We start from the raw sequence: 23,635 nt of genomic DNA, 5'->3' as shown, positions 1-23,635 counted from the left end.
ACCGACTCGACTCCTACAATACACAAACATGATTATGCTCTAGGCCGGGTTAAGCACTTAAATATAATTATCATTACTTCACTGACGAGTTGATTGTGTCATTGTAGCCGCATTTAATTGCGCAAAAATCACATAAATAATAAAAGAGAAAAAAATACAATGGCCCACAACAAGTTGCCAAATACAGTTTTTGGTCAGAATGGATGACCAAAGCCCCAGTCAAGCATTTAAGGTGCTGCTGACCTTTTGCGTCCAACTCCAAAATGAATGTTGCATGCATAAAACAAAAAAAGTTTGTACATAAATGTTCAAGCAATGCCATAAACAAAAAACGAGAAAGGGGGACAAGAATAAAACTAAATAACAAAAATAATAAAAAAAAACAGATTGCTGTATTGAAAGATCTTGGAAATAAAAGAAAGCTGACACATGTATTAAGAGCTTAAACATGTTGAAATGAGCGAGTTTGTATGTGCCACAACGAGAGTAAAAGTGGCACGCTCTGATTGTATCAAAACACACTTGACTTGAAAATCGATAAACAAAAAGCAGCCAAACATACGTGAGTGAAGGTGCCGCAAAAAAAACTTCAAAAAACCCCAAGAGATTTGCATGTGAAAACTGCGAAGAAATAATGCCCCATGAATGAAAATGAAAACAAATAACAAAAATAAAGCAATCGAGAAATAATAAAAAAGCAAAACACATTAGCGCCTTCATATCAGCAATACTACGTGAGATTTTGATAAAACTGTCGCCTAGATAAAACGTCAAACTTCAAGCTACTCAATTCAACTAAATGGACATTACGACGATACATGATACACACAAGACAACAGAACAACAACAGCAAAAACTACTTGTACTTTGCTGATAGTCAAGCGTGCGAAAGGCGAGGACAAGTTCACGGGAACCCAAGCTGCTGGTGTTGGTAACTGCCACAGGCAACTCTTCGAGGCACGTGCAACGACTGTGATCAGCAGAATAGCAGCAGCTGCCAGAAACTAGTTAACTACTGTTGTTGACCTGGAGTGTGCTGCACAGCAGGATACCCTAAGAAATCTCTTTGATGCACAGACGGAGGGAGAAACTCTATTAATTAATATCAAGAAATTTGCAAACCTTTTGCTAGGCTACCGTAAAAATATACTAGCAGAAAAACTATTTATATCTAACGAATAGTCCATTTCTTTCTTCACAGCAATCAACTAATCGCTAAGAAAACTCGCTAGAATTGCGTGCTAATATATCTCACAATAGATAACTTCGTTCATAATATTATAAAGTATAACTATGTATAGAATAGTATTTGGTATCTAAACCAATGCTGTACATTTTGTGTCCACCAATATTTACTAACTAATACTATTCTTTGAAATTGGTTTTCATTTTAGAGATCTTTAACATAAAATATCATTTTAGTTCTACTCAAATCATAGTTTAACATATAATATACATATATCACTTAAACTTCAACTTTTTTATAATCTTTAGTGCACATTTCTATCTTACAATAGCTCTTTCTGTCCATTATTTCGCATAGTACGCTTATCTATTCCAGTATTATAAACTTCTTGTCCAAATCTACCAATTACAGACATTTTAGAGTGTTTCAAAATAATATCTAAGAAATATTTTTGTTTTACTTTAAGCATTATTTTGTTTATAAATGTGACAATCTTACAAGACTTATCTATAGAAATATTGTACTTTTTCTCCACAATTTTAGATTTATTTAATATGTGATCTAAGTAATATTTGCGTTTTACTTTAAACATCTTCTGTCACTATCAATTTTTCTGTAAGTGTTTATATTAACAGACTTTATCCAAGTATGAGCTGCCATATCATAAATGTAAATATATATCTTTATGGAAACAAGATATTGTTTTATCATCGTTAATGTCTTCATGCTAATGCTTCCTAAAACAACGCTGCAAGTCCTGTTCATATTTATCTGATATTCTTTATTCGATTTTTTATGTTCAGCGCCAGCTTAATGGGATTTCAAAAGTTTTGTCTACCTTATACAACAATAATGATAAGAAGACAAAGAAGCTGAAGAAGAAGAAGAAGAATACGAAGAGAAGAGAACGGGGAGGGGGAATAAATGTAAGCTGGTTTTACAAGCTCAAGGTTGTTGCGAGTTGAGAGAAGAGTTGCGTGACACTGGTTGAATGTTACTTGGTTGCGGCAAAGAATATTTAACTGTCATCCATCAAAATGCTCAATATAAGTTTAATAGCAATGTCAACAGGTATGTTGATATTTTTCTATAAAAAAAACTTTTCTTAACTAAAAAAGTTTCGAGTTGAAGCTGAAGCTTTTTACTTTTGATGATGCTTGGCACCACTGTGCGCAAAGAGCTTTTTGTGAACTTGATTGGTAACTTGTTTTTCTTTGTGCAAAAACTGAATTTTGATTAGTTCTTGCCACACACACACACACACACACACATAAAACTTTGAGGCAGACAACTTTCAATGGGAATAAACTCAACTAAAACTACAACTTCGATGTACGATGTATGTACGTGCCACACATATTTGTATAGAAAAGTTTCGTCGTACTCACCTTTTGACTCCGCGTTGTCAGCTGTGACGATTGCGATGTGTTGCAAGCAGCAGCATATGTTGAGCAACAGCAGCGCTGTCGGCAACAGTTGTTGCCACTGTCGTTGTTGTAAATGCAAATGGGAAAGCGACCGAGGCATTTTCACGTTGCTGAAACTGAATTCTCTCAAAATCTTAAGAATGCACAGCAATTGCTTTACTGTTGTTGCTGTTGTTATTGTTGTCGCGTCTCTTTTTATTTGTGTTTGTCGCTTTGTGGCAGTAGTAATAGTAAAATCTCTTGTTCTTGTTGTTATTTGTGTTGTTGTCGACTGCAGCAGGCAAATGTGGTGACATCACACTTCCACTTCCCGTGTCAGCGACTTTGACTTTGATGAGAATGCAGCAGGAGCGTAGAATATGATGAGTGCAGAGCAGCAGCAGCAGCAGCAGCCATCACTTTACCGTTGTTGTTGCCAATTGGATTTGAATTTAGTGCAGGATGCGCGTAACAACAACAAAATACAAAACGGAATTGAAAAATACTTGTGCACAGTGTTGTGTTGATGTTGTTGTTGGCAGCTTCCCGGCGCGATTTAAGTAGTGTAAACACAACACGTTGATAACTTTATTTGCATTCACAAAAATTATAGTGCCATTGATGTGCTGTTGTTATTGTTGTTGTTGCTGCTTGTGCGTTAATCGTAGTCTGTTGTAGTTCTGGTTTTGCAACGCCGTTGTTTCTGTTGCAAGCTTTCTGCTCTTTTCTTTTATGTTTTATATATGGGAATTTTTGGCGTTTACTTTGTATTTCTTTATTGTGACTGTCTTCAACTAACAACGAAATTAAATTATTAAATTTAGCTTATGTTGTGGCATTTGAAATCTTTTGACATTAATTCAATTTATTTAATGCCCTTCGTTTTGTTTTGCACGCGCACACAAGCACTCACACACTCTTATACACTCGCACACAACAATCCATGCACATATACATATAAGCTCTAAAACAGCCGCTCTACGCGCTGGCACAACAAATTTGTTGCAAGACACCCGCGCAGCGCACCACGCTTGATGAAAATTATAGCGAAACTGACGAAAGGCGTTGAAAACGCAGTGACCATATTTGCAATTTGATAATGTACTTTTTTTGGTAGCAAAATATACCAAAATATACCGCTCTGCGTTTACCTCACCCATTGTGCAATTTGAATATCAATCTAGATATTCCCCACAATCAGCATTTGAATCAACAAACTTTTCATTGCCATTTGAGTATTCTTTTCAAATAAATTAGATTTGATATTTAAAAATTAATAACTGACAAAACAGCTGACCAGATATCACATATTTTGAAATTTTTATCGATATATCGATAAATTCGGTTTGCGTGTGGCTCTCATTTTGACGGAGCTAATTGTTACGGACTGGTTGTCTTCCTGGGGCCGCGCCGGCTGGCTCATCGGTACTCAGGTGGAGTTCCATCCCTATCTCTGATATATCGCTTCGCGATATATCGATAACCCCTAACATTGCTGGCACAAACGATATCCAAAACGTAACAATACCCCCTAGATCGTTTGTGACCAGCCGGCATCTATTGCAGCGCCCAACGTAGGCTACACCCACGACACTAACTGAAACAGATACAACGGATCACCAACACTACATCCTCAGAAGGAAAGTCGAGCTCACTATAATCGTATATCCTTGCTGTGAAAGACTCCTAACGATCTTCCTTGCAGATCCTCTAATTGCTTTCGTTGTCTGCTCCACTTCCTTGGACTTTTGTCGCGCAGAGGTGGGACTTCAACCTCGTAGTCTACCTGTGAGACTCCGTGTGAATACCGGTCTTGTTGGCCTTGTGATGAGCGCCCTCGACAACTCATATATCGCTCCACATCGATACCTTCTTGGTACGTATAACCATGACATATATGTATCATGCCAAACCATCCTTTAATAATGCATAATTCATTTTGTCCGTCTCCAGTATTTGGACGCCTGTTCTCACGGGTATTCCGCCAGTTCTTTGCGCACGGATCAAACACATCTTCAGTGCAACTCGTCAAATAATCCAGACGCGGATTATGCAATGACGGCTCCGGCTCATTCTGGTGGTTCTTCTGGATTACTCCTGCTGCGTATCGGCGGGACGACTGCCACTACTCCCGTCCGTCTGCGGCCGAATCATCTCCTGCATCAGCTTCATCATTTCCAGGAAGCCTGCGCGAATCTCATCGCGTATCGTTGCTGCAATACCCTCCACCAGTGAACTCCTGTAGGTCTCATGGGCCTGCGCAATAGCTGCGTTCACTGTCGACTTGATGACTGAATCCATCGACTCCGGTGGATAGATTTGTCTGCCCGTATCCGTCGAATTGCTGGCAGTTGCTGATACTACCTCAGATACTACCGCTGGTTCACGACTTTCTGACATTTTAATTTTCTATTAATCTACTGCTACGTATAAACTCACTAAATACCAACAAACTCCTATAATAAATAAATAAATACTTTAAATCAATACGTTTCCTTATAAATAAATAAATAACTCAAACAAACTAACAACAACAATTTCCTTTCTTCATTCTATAACATTGACAAACGGAAGGGAGAGACAAACTTCACACTACGACCTAACCAACGCTTTACTACGCACAATTCAAACAATGGACAAACACTTAAGCACTAATCAGATGCTCTATCCATCGCTCCCGTGATGGATGGCATCCAAGGAGCGCTACCTGAGACCTATTTCGATTCCGTCTCGCTTTTGAGCACGACTGGTGTCCGCTGTGTGGCAGGTGCGGCGCAGAATCGATCCTGTATCGACCTGGGTCACCTGTCGCCTATGCTGATACTAGAGCATCAGGCCAGCGCACATCCAAGCGCCACTCGAAGTGAGATGGAACAAATAGTACACATAAACAACAAAGAGAAACTACCTAATCAACAATGCTAATCTAATATCACAATTCTATCACAGTATTTGTTCGTAGCTACCACCAGGCTACGATGACACGTTGCAAACTCTCTACTACATCTTAAAGAGTGACACACGCGCATCAACCACAAAATGAACAAACACTGCAACAAAAAATGACATTAAGACTTGGATCCTGTCACCAAATGAAATACTGCTCAGAGCTGCGCAATTATGGGTGACTACATCGTACCACATAAGACATCAGATGAACTACATCTCAAGACTACATCTACATCGATGGAACTATCTTTTTTTTATTTTTTTCGAATTCAAATTACAAGATTGGGCGCCATATTGTTACGGACTGGTTGTCTTCCTGGGGCCGCGCCGGCTGGCTCATCGGTACTCAGGTGGAGTTCCATCCTATCTCTGATATATCGCTTCGCGATATATCGATAACCCCCTAACATTGCTGGCACAAACGATATCCAAAACGTAACATAATTATATAGCATATTGCTTTATATTAATCAATAATTTAGTAATTTTAATAATTTTATATATAATAAGATATGAACAGTCAATACAACAAGTGCAAGCGGCTATTCACAAACAGCTGTTGTCTCTGTTAAATCCAGTACTGTTAAATTGAAATGAAAAGCAGGTTGCACCAATCAGCTTTTTGTCACGCTGACCTAACAGTACCGCGCAGTTCAATTGGAATTTAAATTTACAATGTCTACCTCGCGCAACAGATAAATAAGTAAACTTAATTCAAATTACGATCTTATTTTGAATTGTTGTGTTCTTTTATTATAGAGGAACAATAATGAATAACAATTTAAAAATATGCTTAGAATTAGGTAATAAAATACTTGCATATACAACTTAAATATAGGATCGGCAAAGTTATTTATATAACTACGGGAACATCTGCTTAGTTTCGCTTGCCATTGAGGCGATCCTGAATCTGCTGCAAACTCAGGCCCTTGGTCTCCATCACCACGGTAAGCACAAAGAAGAAGGCAACAACCATGAAGATAGCAAACAACCAGAATGCATAATAGGCACCAAGTGCATCGAGTGCAGGATAATAGCGTGTTACCAAGAATCCAAGAGTCCAGCATGTGCTGGCTACCACCGACGAAGCAACTGACTTGATATTCGCCGGGAACATTTCACCCAACACAGCCCAAGGCAACGGACCAAAGCCGGTGCAATAAACTATGTTGTAGAGGATTAAAGCGGGCACCGGCAACCAGAGCACACTGGAGATGTCCTTAACTACCAGCTGCATGTAGAAGAAGGCGCCCAGCGCAGCCAATCCCACGCTCATAATGCTGGACGAGATGAGCAGCAGCATCTTACGACCCAGACGATCCACAACGATGGGCGTCAGACCCGAGGAGCTGACCTGCACACAGCCAATGATAATGGTGGCAATGGCCGGATCAAGTCCCGTGTTGGCGCTGGCAAAGATGGACTGACTGTTGAAGAGCACCACATTGATGCCTGAAAGTTGCTGGAAGCAGATGAGGCCGGCAGAGATGAAGAGTGCCTTGCGATTGCTGGGACTCTTGAAGAGATCCATAAAAGTGCCCTTGGTGGCCATGGCTTCCTCCACATTGGCCTGAATGAGCGCCATTTCATCGTGAACACCTTCAGCGCTCTGGCCACGCAGGAATTGCAGTGAACGCACTGCATCCGTTTTGCGGCCCTTGCCTGCAAAGTAGTAAGGACTCTCGGGCATGAAGAAGAAGACCACATCGGAAAGAATGGGCAGCACAATGCAGCACCATTGCAGCGTCATGTAGGAGACAAACGGGCCAATGGCGTAAACATAAAGAATGCCAGCTGTAAAGGGGAGAAAGGAGAGAGTGTCACGATGGATAAACAAAGAGAGTTCAATTCTCTGGCTACTCACAAACAATGAACAGCTGCATCAGCGATCCAGTGGCACCACGCACATTATCCGTGGAAATCTCACCGACATACATGGGCTGCACGGTCATCACAAAGCCAACGCCAAAGCCCTGAACGAGGCGGGACAGGTACAAGATCCACACCTCCGAGGCGACCATGTTGAGCAGAAATGCGACGACAAAGAAGAAGCTGCTAGAGAGCAGCGTCCACTTCCGACCAATGCGATCAGCCAGCGGACCAGCCACAAAAGGTGCAATCAAGGCGCCAATGGCAATCAGCGATGCAATCCAGGCATCCTCATCGGCAGTTATAGGTCGATCCAAGGGCGAATCGGAGGTGTCTGCGCTCTTGAGTTTGGGTCCAATGGGCGATGTCCAGCCCAGGCAAGTGCCCACCACAAAGGCGGACAAGTTGGCTGCAATTGAAAGTGGGAGGCATTCATTAAAATTCAGATTAACTAACTTTACGACTTTAACTTACCCGCTACGGCGGCTAAAAAGATGCGACTTGTTTTAACGGGTTCCATATTGCGCGGTAATCCGTCGCTAATCTGAAAGGTGCTCACTTCAGTGTAAGACTGCTGATCTTTTTGTTCTGACAGCCGGCTCATTGTTGGCGTCTGGCGTGCTCACGTGTAGCAGCTGTAAAAAATTTGCACGAAATTAATTCGAAATTCTCTGAGCCATTTAATTTCAAATTATCCATGAACCATTTGCAATTCAATTGTGCGCTAAGTAGTGAATGGACATTGAAATGGCTTCTCGTCCAGCATTCTATACTCCCGACTAGACGCCATCAGAGCAACGTTTGCACTGAACACGGAGCGCGGAGCGCAGAGTATTTTTGGTCAGCATATTGCGCATACGCCATGTTGACTCACTCGACTAAACTAATTGTCGACGCACTTGCTTTACTATTACTTTTTTAAGCAAATTTGGATTTTTGGCCGGAACCAATTGTGTATATATAAAATAAACATACGCTAGCATCTCATTAAAATGTGCGGTGTAAACAAAACAAAAAAAACAACGCGGAAAAAAACGTATAAACGAAAGTTGCAAAATCACAGTGTAAAAATATAATCAGACACGAGTTTTTTTTTATGTTTTGGTGTTCATAAATTACAAAAATTATTTTAATTACGAGACCAAACAAAAGCTAATAACAATTATTCTCGTATTTCACAATCTAACTCACAGCCGCAAAGTTGACAAATTTCAGTTAGTTACATCATAAATATTACAACACGATTTTTTTTCACATCCTTACATGATAATAAAGTGAAGGTAATATAAGTATTCCTGGATGATCAAAGCGTTCGAATGCGTTCGCCTTAAAATTGAGAACTGTAATGCTGTCGCCAAAAGCGAAACGCACGAATTTAAAGATTTTGAAAAGCCAAAAGTAATTATTAAATCAATAATGCTCATCAGTGTAAAAGAGAGACAAAGAGAGAAGCAGTTAAAGTGTGTGTGTATGAGTGAATGTGGATGTGTGTGTTATCTTATCAGAAAAGCCCCATACATCTAGTACTTAATCATCGATTGGTTTTGAACTGTTCTCGCTGCAACGATGCATTCCCTGAATTGTCTTTCGAATTTTGTTGTTAAACTTGCGCCATTTGTGCCATTTGCACTTGAACTGGCCCAGAGCGATAAGGCGACAACGACAACGACAATGAGAACGTAAGCGACCCCTCCAGGCGTTAGTCCTCTGTTATTATTACTTTTTTTGCTTTGCGCAACCCGAACCACTTCAGCCTAAAGTCGCCAGTGTCCAAAGCAGTTTATGCCACACACATGACTGCCACTTGATCGTGGTATTATCTCATGCCCCACTGGCCCAGCTCTTCGTCTCTTCGGCTCCTCAGCCAACTGCAGCTGCTTCAAAACACTTCTTGCTAACAATGATTAGCCAATATTTTCCTGTAAACAATTCCGCTACATTGTTGACATTGCTTAATCATAATTATTATCAAAGTCAAGGGAATTTAAAGGGCTTCGGAAAAGTAGAAACATTTATATATATTTTTAATGCAGCTCAACAATAAGCAATAAATCTGTGATTTTATCTGAATCATTTTGCATGGATCCCAGCTCACTATAAAGCTAATTTTATTAGCTACATTTTTTTCCATCATTTTAAATATGATGACAAATTTGCTGCATTTGCTATATAAAAAAGATATACACATATGTATATATATTATTGTCTGCTATTGTAAACATTATAATGAATTGAAGGCATGTGCTACTAAATAACTTTTTACTAACTGAAATTAAGTGTGATTTTTATATTCAAAAATTAATCAATTAAATTTGCGCAAGTTTATTTCCGGCTTTCTCTATCAACGGCTAAATTCTGGTAAATTTCCTCTAGTGCTATTTACCACAGCTCTTCAACTATTCCATTGTTAAATTTGAAACTTTTTTGTTAAATTTCCATTGCCAATGTCACGTAGTTCTTGTATCGCAAATGTGTTTTTCTCCCATTATTACAGTAGCAACTGAGCAAATAACACAACAACTATGATTAGGAGAAACACAAAAATAAAATAAAACATATATGTACGCGTAGAGTAGATAAACGGAGAAGGGAAAAGCAAGTGTGCTGTTGCATTGACACAAATTAATAATCAAGTGCTGGAGCAAACGAGTCAACTGATTGATAAGTTGGCCAACATATGGGCCGATAGTCCCTCGACTAAACGGAGCAACACTTTGTGCGTGTCTCGAATTTCGGCTTTAATCAACCCATTGATAGGAACACAAGAGAGCGGAGAGATGCGGCCAAATTGATTGTTTTCGGGGTAGACACAGATAATGTGCGCTTGTCGCGTGTTTGTCAGCTGCCACATATTAGAACGTTATTAAGCGAGAGTGACGCAAAGCATCAGCGTGTTAATGAGAAAGCTGAGAAGCACTTGTTGAAGGCTGGAGAACATATTTTGCACTTTTCAATTTCTGCTAATTTTCACACAGAACCTAATTGAATTAGACGCCTACTTATCAGTGATGATGGCGCTCTGCGAGACCGGAAATAAGCTGTATAATGCTGCTACTTAAAAATATGTTCTACACTCAAGCCAATCAAGAGTTTTGTTTTGATAAAGCAGACTCGCTTATCAACACAAAATTGTTATTTGTAATACTTACAAAAGAAATATAAAGAAAATATATATGAGAGTCCTTGAAGGACCTTTTGTAAACTAAGTTTGGAATAGTGTAATGAATCCTTTAACCGAAACGCAGCAAAAGAGCACCTCCACTTGCTACGGCGACAAATCACAACTGATGACCACGTTAAGAGCCCATTGACCATCGAACTTGTTGCCTTATATTCAATGGCAACAACAAATGTTAGATTAGCATGCTTATGCTTGATAATAATGATAATGTGGAGTGGGGTCTAACGTAACCAATTCAATTCAATTCAATTCAATTTGGCCCACAAATTCACACACAAATTATTATCGTAGTTGTGGGCCAACTAAATAACTGAGTAAGTAAGTAGTTCACAAAATTTAATCAGCACTCAAATGATGCAAACATTTCCACGATGTAGTAAATCAAAAACAATTTAAAAATGCTTACTTAAATGGTTCAGCATTGATATTGTGTGCTAAGTACTTGTTTGTTTATCTGTTTTGATTATTCACTCACCCATTTTTCCCAAAATATTATCAATTAGCACACGACAATGAAAGATATTCTCGATAATTTGTTTAATGCGACAGCGTTAATTGTGTATAACGAGGACTCCCTCGATATATGTTTACACTGTATATCCGGATGATAACTGGAACAGGAATCAAAGATCTGAGAGGAATCGAAGGCAACTGTCGACTTCCGTTGTCACAACTCGAATGCGGGCGATGCGCGAATGCTTCGACGATTTTGTGGGTTTACTTAAAAAAAAAAAAGGAGAATGTAGAAAACAAAATTGAGCCGAGAAATTATGACAGACGCATTCGCAGCTCGCGAATCGCGGTTCTCAGTTCGTGTTTAGCTACAGACTAGATAATAAGCACATACAGCATTATATGTATTATACAAATACGATAAACGACACGACATACGATATACGGCAGACGGCATACGACATACGGTATTCGTTAAGTACGGAAAATGCTCGGATATATTGTGCTGTACATTGTATGGATGTGTGAATGTGACGCGATTATATATCTATCGTGAGTATTGTATCCAAAGCCAGACGATCGTTGAACTGCGCTTTTTTTTTATTATCAATTTGTCAGCCAGCAAAAAAATCAAAACAAAGTACTAAACTAATGCAAAATAATAATAAAAAACGGACAAATGAATGGGCCGACTAAGAGTGTGACTAGAGTGTCATCTGAATTTTAATTACAACTATTGTAGTTCCGTCCAAATTCGTTGGAAAATTCTGATTTATATCCCGCAAAGTATAAACAAAAACAAAATGAACTCAGAGTCCGGCACTTTGAGGAAGTTAATTGACATGCATCTGGCGAATCTGGCGATCAACGTATCGTGATTCCCGGGGGCAGTGACTTATTTAGTCGCAGTCGCTACAGTTAGATATTTAACGAGTCGCACACAACTCTTAATTTTCGTTCGCTTACAGCAAATAAACGTGCGTGCCTTAAAAATGCCTCGACTAATTGAAATGTATTTCACGCACAGTGTGCCAGAACGTCATTAAATCGTGACACATTACACGATTCAATATTTATGATTCACTTAATGTTATTAAACCGTCTGGGTAAATAAATAAATACATATAATTCAATATAATTGCGATGAAATTTGTATTTATATATTGTGTTAAAGTGATCAAATTTTCATGATGAAATGTCCAAATTGGAAACGGAAACATATCAGAAAAAAATAGATGAAAATTCCAGATAAAATTCCAGACGTCTGGGTTGGAGTAATTTTCCACAACAGCGCGCGAAAAGAAGCGAACCAATTTATATTCTGTCTGCACTGTAAAGTTCAACGAACATTTATTATAGGTAAATTGATCTAATTTATAGCATTTCAATTTTATTTAAAATTATTAACTAGGATATAATATGGTATATTTTGCACTCTATTTTGAGTGTAGAACTATATTAATATACTAAATATCGCCCTTGATATATTAATAGTATTTTTGTGGTAGTTTAAATTTGGTATATTTTCAAATTAATACCGCACTGATTAGCTTGTATTGAAAATGGGTAAAGGGTATCTTACAGTCGAGCACACTCGACCTTAAAACTAAATATAATACCAAAAATTTAAAATAAATTTTTATATTGGTTTTATAAAAATATTTAGTTTCCTAATTCAAATAGCATTGCTCCACTGTGCCTTGTATCTACACAGAATGTGCATTTAGCATGCTGTGCATCTTTTAATGGACAGGACAAAGAACAGAACAGAAAAAGCATCTTCCGGAATGCGAAACACAAGTTAAACGAATGATGCAATTGCCTTATAAATACAGTGAGAACATTTAGCATGCAGATAACGCGCATGTTTACTTTCCCTTTTTTTAAGTAAATACACCCAATTTACTTATTAAGTAAGCTTTTAAAAGATCTAAATACAGAAAAGGAAGCCAATTGTACACGAGAGCCAGGTGTGATTTTATTTCCAGCATTAAAACAGGTTTACAAGCATTTATTGGGTTACGTTATGATGTGCTATACTTAGCATCTGATATGAATATGTGCTAAGAATAGATGCTGATACTTCATTGATTTTCCTGCTTTGCCGCTTTCTCCAAACAAGGCTACAGCTCGCTATCAATCACTATAAAGAAAGAAGTTGTAAAAAGTGAATGCAACAGGAAGTCAGCAAAGAAAACTAAACATTTGATAAATGCTGTTTTTAAATACTTCTGTATTTTTTTTATTTCTGAGGAGAATCCACTTAATTTAACAAACAAATAAGAAAGCTGCAGTTGAGTGTGTTTGACTGAAAGATACCCGCTACGTATTTTGAGATAAATGCAAAATATAAGGTATTATTCTTAAAATATACCAAATTAATATACTACAAAAATACTAAAAAAACATCAAATTCTATAGAATTCTATTCTTCAAAATATACCATAAAGAATATTAGATTGCCGGTCAAAGCATTCATTGTCATACAAAAACTTTTTTAAATAACTTCTAAAATGTTTAGCCGATTAGGAATCATAAATACTATAGTAATTATTGTCTATATAAAAATTGAGCTTGTTATTCAATTTTTGTCGATTTTTAAAAGCGGAAGTGGGCGTGGAAACATTCCAAGTGCGATCGAAAAATAATTATAGCTCTATCTCTTATAGGCTTTGTGACAGAGGAACAGACAGACAGATCGATAAACGGAATTGTTTATATCGTCTACGCTTTTGACACAGATAAAGAATATATATACTCCTCCTTCTGCTTGTTACATACATTTCATGAAGGCACAAAGTCAAAGTTTTAATACCTTTCTACGCTATGGGTAGCGGGTATAAAGATATTAGCAACTAACTTTTAAAGCTTAAATAAAATTGGCTATAGATTTCTGTTTTATATGTTGTAGCATCCGAGTGAATGTTGTGCATCTTAGTTCTAAACCGTTGTGTCATCAATCACGGCAGCACACTTTAGCGTGAAGTGGTGAATAAATCCATCAATTTATTTGCCCAACACTCTAGGCGTATTGACAATAATCAAACCATACAAAATCGCTATCCAATGAGCTGTTATCGCACAGTTGGCTTAAATGGAATTACAGTCATTAAACAAAAGCAACAGCAACAACAACTAGAGGAACAACCTGTTACATTTGCTCAACAAGCAATAAACACAACCGAGAAGACGCTTCCTGAATGCGGCGACAACAGGAAAACACAAAAAACATGAAACAAATGGTGTAATTAAATATTTACATACGGCGGGCAACACACACAAATTGCAATCGAGTCAATTATGCGAGAGAAGAAGTACAAAACTTGGCTGGCAACGAATCAATTTACGTTCGATCAATCTAGAGGCGACCTTGCCGAATGCCAAGGCCAGTAGAAATGGGCAGCTGGCAAAGTCATTTGCAGTGGCGCCAATCGAGGGCGTGGCCAATACCCGCAATGATGCATCTCTCATCTCCAGCCGATTACGATTACGAATTTGTTATGACAGTCGGACAAGCTGATTAGCGGCAAAAAAAAAAAAAAAAATTTCGAGGGGCGTTGCCGTTGTCGCAAGGGTTATCGTTGAATTGTACATACATATATATAAACTATATATAGTGAGTTGCAATTGCAACTGTACAAAAAACTGTGTGTGCTCTAATCAGTAATTGCATTTTTTGTTTTGTTTTGTTTATATGTAGATCGATTTATAGACATGTCTTTACAATCGCACACTTAACCAATACATTTAAGAGTTACACAAATATACACAGAAGTAGCGTTGAGTTATCTACCGTGAACAACTTATCAACTAATTGAACTACACTATAAATAATAATCAAAAATCAATATGTTAAATGTTGTACATGATGCGCTACTTGGCGTATGCGTAATATGGCATATTATTTGGCTTTTGGTTGTTGCTTTCGCTCACTTCGTTTACTCTTCCTCATCCCAATTTAACGTCCACTTAACCAACTCTGTATTTCACTGGCGGATTTGCCTTTAGTTTCAACTAAAGCTAAAGCCACATAGATCGTGGCCAAAGCCATGCAGCCAGCAAAGAACCAGAAGGTAAAGTCTGATCCCCAGGACTCGATCATGACGCCAAAGCATTTGGTGACCACAAATACACACAGCCAATTAGCCATGACACTCAGGGCCGCCGCAGTGGCCTTCACATCGGGCATAAAGAGCTCGCCCATCATCAGCCAGGGAATGGGGCCGTAGCCCACAGAGAAGCTAATGATGAAGAGCACCATGCACAGCAATGGCAGCCAGCCAATGTGCGCGACATCCTTGCCACTGTCCTTCATATCGAAATAGGCACCCAATATGGCCAGACAAATGGTCATCACAGTGCTGCTAAATAGCAGTAGAATCTTGCGACCAGCGCGTTCGATCAGCAGCGATGAGGTCAGTGTCATGATCACCTGCACCACGCCCACAATGATCGAACTGATCGAGGCACTCAGACTGCTGCCCGCCGACTCGAAGATGAACTGCGTGTAGAAGATGACGGCATTGATGCCCGAGAACTGCTGGAAGAACATCAGCAGCATCGAGATGATGAGTCCCTTGCGTGCACCACGATTGCTGAACAGATCCATAAACGAGGCATCGGCACTCGTCTGATCCAGATCATTCTGGATGACTTGAATGGCGCTGCGCGAATCGCAATATTTGCCCCAGAGCCACTTGAGCGACAGCGCAGCATCAGCACGACGACCCTGTGGAAAGCATAGTAAGCGAATGAATTAAATGGAATATAGTTAAGATTTAAGTGACGCACCTTTTTCAGCAGATAGACAGGCGTCTCCGGTAGCATGAGCATGCCAACGAACAGCAGAATGGGCACCACCAAGCACATCATGCTGAGCGTGCTCCAAGATACCAGCGAACCAACAATGTACACAAAAAGTATTCCCATGGTCAGCAGCAGCTGGAAGAGTGTTCCAAGTGTGCCACGTATGCTAGTCTCCGCAATCTCTGAGATGTACATGGGAGCCACCACACAGAAGCTGCCAGTTGAGATGCCTGCAATTGAAAAGCATTATTATACAACACGAAAAAAAAATTACATTTTATAAAGTAGGAGTCTTGAGTTTGTGAACTTTAGTTTAAGCAAGCCAGAAAGATACAGTCGAGTGTGCTCGATTGTGAAATACTCGCTACCGATTGTGAATAAAAGCAAAACAGGTGTTGATCTTAAAATATACCAAATTAATATACATTTAAGATATACCATATATTACAAAATACAAAATACCACTTTGTCAGTCAAAGCAACTAAGACCTCTAGTAAGTCCTGCAAACTTGCTTGCAATCAGATAAAAATTGTTGAAGTACATAATTTAAGAAATACTTTTGTTTGGAAAAAAACCCCTTATTTAAGTTTCAGTTGGTTTGGCTGACAATCTGTTGTATTTTCTACTCTATGGTATATTTTGAATGAAGTAATTTATCAATATACCAAATAGTATCAATATAATTAACAGTATATTTTGTATTTTTCGGTATAATTATTTGTTATATTCTAGGCACTGTTTTGCTTTTATGCAAATTGGTAGCACATATTTTGCTTCTTTCTAGCACGTGTTTTCTTTTGCGTAGAAAATTAACTAAAAGACACTCTAGAGCACTGCAAACTCACCGATTAGGAAGCGTCCAAAGTACAGCCAACCAGCGGAATTGGCAAAACTAATTGACAGCCAAGCCAAAATGAAAGGCACATCCATTGCCAAGGCTGTGTAGCGTCTGCCAATTGCGTCTGCGATGTAGCCCGTGGGCAGAGCGCCCAGAAAGGCGCCAATGGCCAGCAGTGAACTTACCCAGCTCTCTACAAAGTAAACAACAAATATTAATAAAGTTCGACTTTGATATAAAAGAGCAGCAAACTTACGTTCATCTACGGTTAGCTTGAGGTGACTATCGACTTGCGGTGGTTGCGTTGTGGTCACGATGGTTGCATTATTTACAGTGGTTGTATTTGCTATAGCGTGGGTGACATTTACAGAAGTTGCATTTTCAGCAATGCTAATCTGCGGCAGCACGGGACTAGTCCAGGCCAAAGCTGTGCCTGCAGCAACAGCTCCCAGACAAACTGAAAGTTAAGAATTAAACACACAATAATATTATAATTAATATAAATATTAAGAAAAAGAAAGAAAAAAGAGTTTGTTTTACAAATTTCAAATAGTTCTAATGGAATGAATTTGTAATTGTATGAATTAAATGGTTGAGTTGCTCTGGTTATAAAACTAAGTTCTAACATAAGTTGTAGTTATAATAGATCAATAAATATTTATTAATTTTGTACTTTATGTCTTCTAACTAATTCTAAAATGAATTCATTTCAATTCAAAGACTTTTTGCTTTCTTATTTAATAAATTTAAGTTCACTTGAACGATTATTTTTAGAAAATTTTTGGAAATCACTTATCGAAGTTAAATAAAATATTAGTATCTTCAACATTTTGCTCTTTCTTTTTTAAAATATATGTATGAAATCTTAATTACGATGAACCTAAATCATTGTAAAATCAATTTATTTCAAATCAAAGATAATAAGATTAGCTCTCCGTTATAATTTAATTTTAGTCAAATTCTTATCGATGTATTATTAAGTAAGATTATTTTGAACGATTTTCTTTCTCTATTTAAAAATATTTGAAAAATATGATATAAAAATAAATCTAAATTATGACGCTTTATTTTTGTTATACAGTATATTATTTTCTCGTCCAATAAAGTTAATTTTTATTTTATTTCAACGATTATTTTTAGAACACTTTTGGAAATCACTAATCGAATTTAAATGCTGGATATTATTATAATAGTATTTTCTCACCTACGAGTGCAGCTAGATATTGGCGAGTCTTTGAGGTCCTAACGTTGCCATCCTGCAGTGGATCGTATAGCATGGGATTGTGTGACGTTACATCGGTGTCCTCCTGACTGACAGTCTGTAAATATGAAGAGAGAGAATAGGAAATATTTTAAGATTGCAACAACTGGGCGCAACTATTTCCGACAACACGTGCCATAAACTGGGACAAATATAAGCTAAATATAATATCTATATAATCGAATATCGATTGATTAAGACAAGTTATACAATTTCAATCACTTTCAATGTGTATAATAAATAAAAGACATTAAATAATCCGCATAAATGTAAAGCTATTTTAAAATTGAAAACGTAAATAAAATAAAAATAAATTATACATGTGTGTGTGTGTGTTTATTTATAAAAGTAAAAATAAAAAAGAGGTGTGTGCTCACGATTGTTTTGCCATTTTTAAATGAGGTGCGAGTGTTGCCCTTTACCTGCCACCAGCGTGCCATGGCGCGTACTACTTTGTCCGAATCCATTCGGAATCCAATCTACTTGGTTCCCCCGATCCGTGATATTATATTATATAAGTTATATCGCTATCACAAGACGCACTATATAGGTTTAACGTCACTTTTAAAATATATTCAATTCTCTGGCGTATTTTTATCTACGTCTCTAGTCATTAATTATCTGAGAAAGCATTCGCGTATGTTGTTTGTATATATACAACATATATGTATGTAGAGAGAGAGAGATGTCTGTTAGCGCTCCCTATATACAATATAAATATATAAACTTATATTTCCGCTAATTTTATTTTATTGGGCGACGACGCGGCGATTGTCTTTGGTCCGTGCGGCCAACACAGTTGGAGACGACTGTTTCGGCGACTCTTTCAAAAGCGTATTTTCTTCTCGGATCTTTGAAATTCGTTGTTACGCTTGTGTTTTTGGCCGACAACTCGTGCGATGCTCTACACTAAGGGATGCTATAAATTTCACTAAAACGTTCCGATCATTTTTCTTAATATGTGTTAAAACACCGATCACATTGCGTATACGTAATTTAGCTATTTAAGTTCATCAAGTATACGCAACTTTAGCTTGAATTTAGTATCGTATACGTAATTAAATCAATGTTACTTATTACTAAATTTCTTTTAAGCAAGTGTATTGCAGTTTCGTTGTGACGTCGCGGCATTTTTCTATATTGTTTAGGTTTTTTTCATCATTGTAATGCCAGCGAATTACGCGCATTTGAATGCAAAACATTTCGTCTTTTACGTCAGACACAACAGAACGGTGAAAAAAGGTGAGTTCAAGTGCTCAAACATCCTCGGTACAAAGGTGTAACATGTAATAATATTTGGATAAGCAAAAGAATGTTTTGGTTTCGTAAGAAGCAACTGTGTATATTACACATACGCCCCCTATTTCAACCAATCAAGTGCTTCCTGTATGCATCGAGCTATACTCGAATTTCGTAATGCATTTTAATTTGTTTGTTCATCGCACTTGCCAAAAATGCCGATAGAAGACAAGCGGCTGCGTTAGGTAGAAATGCATTTAAAATTACAAAAAAATAAACACGTCTGCTTGCAATACAAATAAATGATATATTTTTATATTTTTATGGATGCTTGTGCGCATATTGTTGCATATTTAAATCTTTGTTGTGTGTTCAATGTGTGTAAAATGCAAATCCTTTCAGCGCTATCAACACCGTGAATGCGAATTATTTATAATCAATAATGCAATTCAGCATTTAAGCGTGTAACACATAAACGTATAGTACTTAATTGCAATTAATGCCAAATAAATCTGTCGCCACGAAGCAATAACAAACACACACACAGACAAATACGAGCACATGGCTGAGAGAGCGAGAGACCAAGATGCACTTGTCGAGCACAAAAGAGAAGAGAGCAAGAGCGAGTGGAAGTATGAGTGGGAGAGAGACACACCCACAGATCCCGAAGAGGCGCACCACATGCTAATTAGTTTGCGCCGCTTGCTTTGCTCTGTTTACCTTTTGCTGATGCGCCTCGCTCTTTCTTTCTCTCTCTCTGCCGCTGCTTCCCCGATTGCGAACCAATGTCAAGCGCAATCAACGTCGTTGCTTTTGGCGCCGCTGCGCTTCGTTTTCGTCTTTGTTTTGTTTTTGTTTTTGTTTTTTTTCTTTATTTTGTGTTTCGGTTTTGGCACGAAGACAACGCTCGTGAGCTGGCGTAGGAGTCGATTGTTTATTTACGTATATTTAGGAACAGTAATTAAGCGATTAGAACAGACAAGGGACAGGAATCAATTAGATATTCCATTTGTGTCGCATATTCGCTTATTCGCTTATTCCCTTAGAGTACAATTTAAGGGTGTGTGCGCAATACTTAAAAGATTATTGCATACATCCAGCTAGGCTAGTCACCTCACTCGCTTTTTATGCGTAATTGGATAATTCAAGGGGCTTAATCAATACATCTAAAATTACATATGTAAAATTCTATTTCTGTATAATTCTTTGTGGTTTCTAAATAGTATATTTTTTTCTCTAACAACAAATAAACACTATAAAATCAGTAATCATGCATAATACTGGAATTATTACTAATTTCACTATACATATTTTAATCGAATACCTATAAATAAAAATGATTCCCTAGAGATCTACAAATACTATATTTAAATATGAGAAGTTCGAATTCTGCAGAATTCATGGAAATGATATAAAAGGTTTGATGATACTTTCTGCTGGAATTAATCCATATTTAACTTGATATATATTTGTTTTACTAGCAACAAATAAAAATCAGTATTTATATTTATGATGATACATTGGCTGTGATATGTCGAAGCGAACATGTAAATAATATTGTTGCCTTGCATCGCACACAAGCGAGATAAACAAGTGCAAACATGTCCGGTCTTTAAACATAAACAATACCAGATAAAAACAACAATAGCTGCCACCACACATATAGTATTTATACCCAGTACCCATAGACAGATAAATAACGGGAGTATACACTAAAAATTCACATGTTTTTTTTGGCAAACTCTATAATCAAATATATAGGGAGTCCCCCAATCAAATAAACTTGCGACTACTTAGAGTATTCCCACTTGATTTGTTTTTGATTATTGCGCGATAAAATAAACACACAATTAGCAAGCTATTGTTTTTTTTTTTTGGCAATGTCGAACATTAATGTTGGCATCAATATCTGTAATCTGTGTTATCACTGCGCGATTAGCCCAAAAGAAGAGCTTGCGACACACGCTGAATCACGCTTATCTTTCAGCTGATTAACACTATAGTGTTAAGTGTATCTTAGATCAGGAGACGTAATACTCAAAGGTCTCTTCAATGGGTCATTATCGAAAGCAGTCAAGACGCACGTGAACTTACGCATAGCTACAGCTGATAGATAAGAAATTCTTTGGTTTTTTTTTTCATTTTTTATTTGGTAATTGTTAAATTAAAATCGTATCAAGAAAACTGAGTTTTGGCTAAGGAATGCCTGACTTGAAGATACCCCAAAATAGACCATAAACTTTTTGTGCTTGGGGTGCATTTTATTACACTCTCTAGTAATGTATATTGTTTATTTAACAGTTTTTTATAATCCTCTCGAATTTAAGCAAAGACTTGTTTACTGACTTTTATTAGCCACAAAGCCAATTGCAAAGCTCTAATCCATAGAGCGTGCTGTTCGAGCAGTCATTAGCTTAATTGTTCCATTGACTGCCCTTGTGGGTTTAGCTTCAAGTGCCCAAGTTCCGAACGTAAGCGTAAATGTTACTTCAAATTTATGACGCCTGATAGGGCGTCGCTGACTTATTTATGAAATCTAGTGGCTGGGTAGCAGCCAAGTACTAAGCACTCACAATGCATTGTATAAATTGTTGAGACTAAACCGAATGCTGATGTTGGGATCGTGATAAGATAGCTGCTCTAAAGTTTGAGAGTTATGTTAAAGGCCTATAAATCATCTCAACGATTATGGGGCTACCAACGAATAATTTGCATCAATAAACAAATTAGTTTACACTTTAATAGATTCAAAGGTCTCTTAGTATAGCATACTTTTCAGTTCTCTAGGTAAAAATTAAAGATTTCATTAAATACAAATTTCACACTTTTAATGCTGACTATATAAATATTAAACAATTACTCTAAATTAAATGTATTATTTTCTTTTATGATTTTTGCACAATTAAACAATTGTTCTAAATGAAATGTATTATTTTCTCTAATATTTATTGCACAATTTTGACACTTCCGCTCACCTTTTTTATGTCTTCTGTTGCAACCATTTTGTTTTTGTAAATTTTTAGACAATTTTCAGTTCTGAATTCTTCGCTGTGCTTTAGATCATCTGATCTAAATTGATGCGTTGTATATTTAGCCCAGCTCTTTGGCTAGTTTTCAATTTAATGGCACAACATTTAGGGTTGAAGTGTCGAACGTTCGAGCAAAACTGAAATTCTCAAAGGAAACGCGCTTAACAGCAAACGTCGCGACCAATGCAGCGCGTTGACGTCGACCGCGGCTGCGACGCCGACAGCTACTGCGATAGCAACTACGCAATGGCGACTGCGACGCGTCGTCAATTGATATGGGTAACGCAGCAACAAAGCAGCAGCAGAGGTAGAAGAAGTAGAAGCAGCAGCAGCAGCAGAGGCGTCGCGTCAGCTATCGAATGTGCGCTTTAGTTTCGAATTTGCATTGACATTGATTAGTCAGCTAAATACTGGGCTAGGGGTTAAAAGCATCGCAGATTGGATCAAGACTTGGAAGTAATATTTCTTTCTTTATTTTCAACAAATTGATTGGTTGCCGGAAGCGGTATTACAATGAAACTGCTAAGACACATCGATATCATCGGATGGGCGTATTGAATAGGTAATTCCCTTGGGTCGATCATCAATAACAAAGGTATGAAACTTGTCCAACAGCTTTTGGAAGCCGCTCTGCAAGGATGCAGATCTAACATCATGGAGCTTATCGAGCACATAGCTAATCAACGCCTTAACAAGTATCTGCATTAAAGAAAATGTGACTTATTTAATATATTATTGCAGATTTGTTTAATTAGCTTACCTCCATGTACTCGAAATTGACGTGACAACGATTGTGCATGTTGTACATATCATTGAGCATCGCTTGGAATACAACTGGATCATTTTGGTCAATAACAGCGCATAGGAAGCGCATAAAATTCAACGAATGTCCGTGTAAACGTTGCAGATCCAGTTTTCCCTTCCAGCGGAAATTCTCAAAAACCTTATAGTTTTCCATTAGGAAGCTAAATATATACATTTAATTGTTAAGATCATTACTAATGCAAGTAACCGATTGACTTACGTAAAATAGATTTCTTTGCCGTAGCGTCGCTCAAAGGGTTTGATTACTTTCCAAGCCTGCCTCAGAGCCAATCTCTCGCTCAACGTGAAACCAGTTTCATCGTACACAGGACCCACGTGCAGTTCTGGTAACTTTTTCGGAAATATATCCTTCATATCGATGACGCTTTTATCGGCAATAGAATGCACCGAAATCGTTGACAATATTCTGCTCATCTTGAAACACAATATTATATAATTTTGGCAAAACTGTGAATTACTTTTGAGTAAATAATTGAACAAATGTAAAATGTTACAAGAAGTCTTTAAATGATTTAATTTCTAAAAGATTGCTAAGATTAAAACAACAATTAAAAGGCACATATCTTTTCATTACAAGAACAAGAGAAAACTT

At 37.6% G+C, this 23,635-nt stretch overlaps 4 protein-coding genes and 1 long non-coding RNA gene across 9 annotated transcripts in view; 1 reads left to right on the top strand and 4 right to left on the bottom strand.

The window, feature by feature from the left end:
- Positions 1–3,651, bottom strand: part of LOC133838118 (disintegrin and metalloproteinase domain-containing protein 12) — a 38,321-nt gene extending 34,670 nt beyond the window's left edge. The window contains exon 1 of the mRNA XM_062269092.1: positions 2,575–3,651. Within this exon, the coding sequence (XP_062125076.1) occupies positions 2,575–2,713 (139 nt within the window). The 5' untranslated portion in view covers positions 2,714–3,651. The remainder of the gene's footprint in view (positions 1–2,574) is intronic.
- A 2,617-nt stretch (positions 3,652–6,268) lies between these two features.
- Positions 6,269–11,228, bottom strand: LOC133838129 (facilitated trehalose transporter Tret1). Of its 2 annotated transcripts, none has more exons than XM_062269113.1 (4): positions 11,067–11,228; positions 7,885–8,045; positions 7,406–7,819; positions 6,269–7,335 (listed from the first exon to the last, which is right to left on the bottom strand). In XM_062269113.1, the coding sequence occupies exons 2-4, from the start codon at positions 8,012–8,014 to the stop codon at positions 6,419–6,421; spliced, it is 1,461 nt and encodes a 486-aa protein (XP_062125097.1). In that variant the 5' UTR covers positions 8,015–8,045; positions 11,067–11,228; the 3' UTR covers positions 6,269–6,418. The 2 variants fall into 2 exon arrangements, with proteins under 2 accessions (XP_062125097.1, XP_062125096.1); XM_062269112.1 differs by lacking the exon at positions 11,067–11,228 and adding an exon at positions 8,674–8,776.
- Positions 11,229–11,364: 136 nt separating this feature from the next.
- Positions 11,365–15,360, top strand: LOC133838145 (uncharacterized). Of its 2 annotated transcripts, none has more exons than XR_009893916.1 (2): positions 11,365–11,596; positions 13,956–15,360. It is a non-coding gene; the product is annotated as an uncharacterized LOC133838145 (long non-coding RNA). The 2 variants fall into 2 exon arrangements; XR_009893915.1 differs by lacking the exon at positions 11,365–11,596 and adding an exon at positions 12,150–12,403.
- Positions 14,744–22,518, bottom strand: LOC133838126 (facilitated trehalose transporter Tret1-2 homolog). 3 transcript variants are annotated; one of them, XM_062269106.1, is made up of 6 exons: positions 18,328–18,729; positions 17,894–18,008; positions 16,946–17,146; positions 16,697–16,882; positions 15,836–16,080; positions 14,744–15,773 (listed from the first exon to the last, which is right to left on the bottom strand). In XM_062269106.1, the coding sequence occupies exons 1-6, from the start codon at positions 18,415–18,417 to the stop codon at positions 15,003–15,005; spliced, it is 1,608 nt and encodes a 535-aa protein (XP_062125090.1). In that variant the 5' UTR covers positions 18,418–18,729; the 3' UTR covers positions 14,744–15,002. The 3 variants fall into 3 exon arrangements, with proteins under 3 accessions (XP_062125090.1, XP_062125091.1, XP_062125093.1); XM_062269107.1 differs by having other exon boundaries at positions 18,373–18,727; XM_062269109.1 differs by lacking the exon at positions 18,328–18,729 and adding an exon at positions 22,165–22,518 and having other exon boundaries at positions 14,745–15,773.
- A 63-nt stretch (positions 22,519–22,581) lies between these two features.
- LOC133838141 (uncharacterized) lies at positions 22,582–23,582 on the bottom strand. Its single transcript, XM_062269128.1, has 3 exons — positions 23,243–23,582; positions 22,979–23,183; positions 22,582–22,917 (listed from the first exon to the last, which is right to left on the bottom strand). The coding sequence occupies exons 1-3, from the start codon at positions 23,455–23,457 to the stop codon at positions 22,741–22,743; spliced, it is 597 nt and encodes a 198-aa protein (XP_062125112.1). The 5' UTR covers positions 23,458–23,582; the 3' UTR covers positions 22,582–22,740.
- Between the last annotated feature and the right edge of the window lie 53 nt (positions 23,583–23,635).

Source organism: Drosophila sulfurigaster, chromosome 2R, assembly GCF_023558435.1.
Source record: "Drosophila sulfurigaster albostrigata strain 15112-1811.04 chromosome 2R, ASM2355843v2, whole genome shotgun sequence".
Classification (NCBI taxonomy): Eukaryota; Metazoa; Arthropoda; class Insecta; order Diptera; family Drosophilidae; genus Drosophila; species Drosophila sulfurigaster.
Note: the sequence above shows the minus strand (reverse complement) of the source record. Positions and strands in the feature narration are given on the sequence as shown.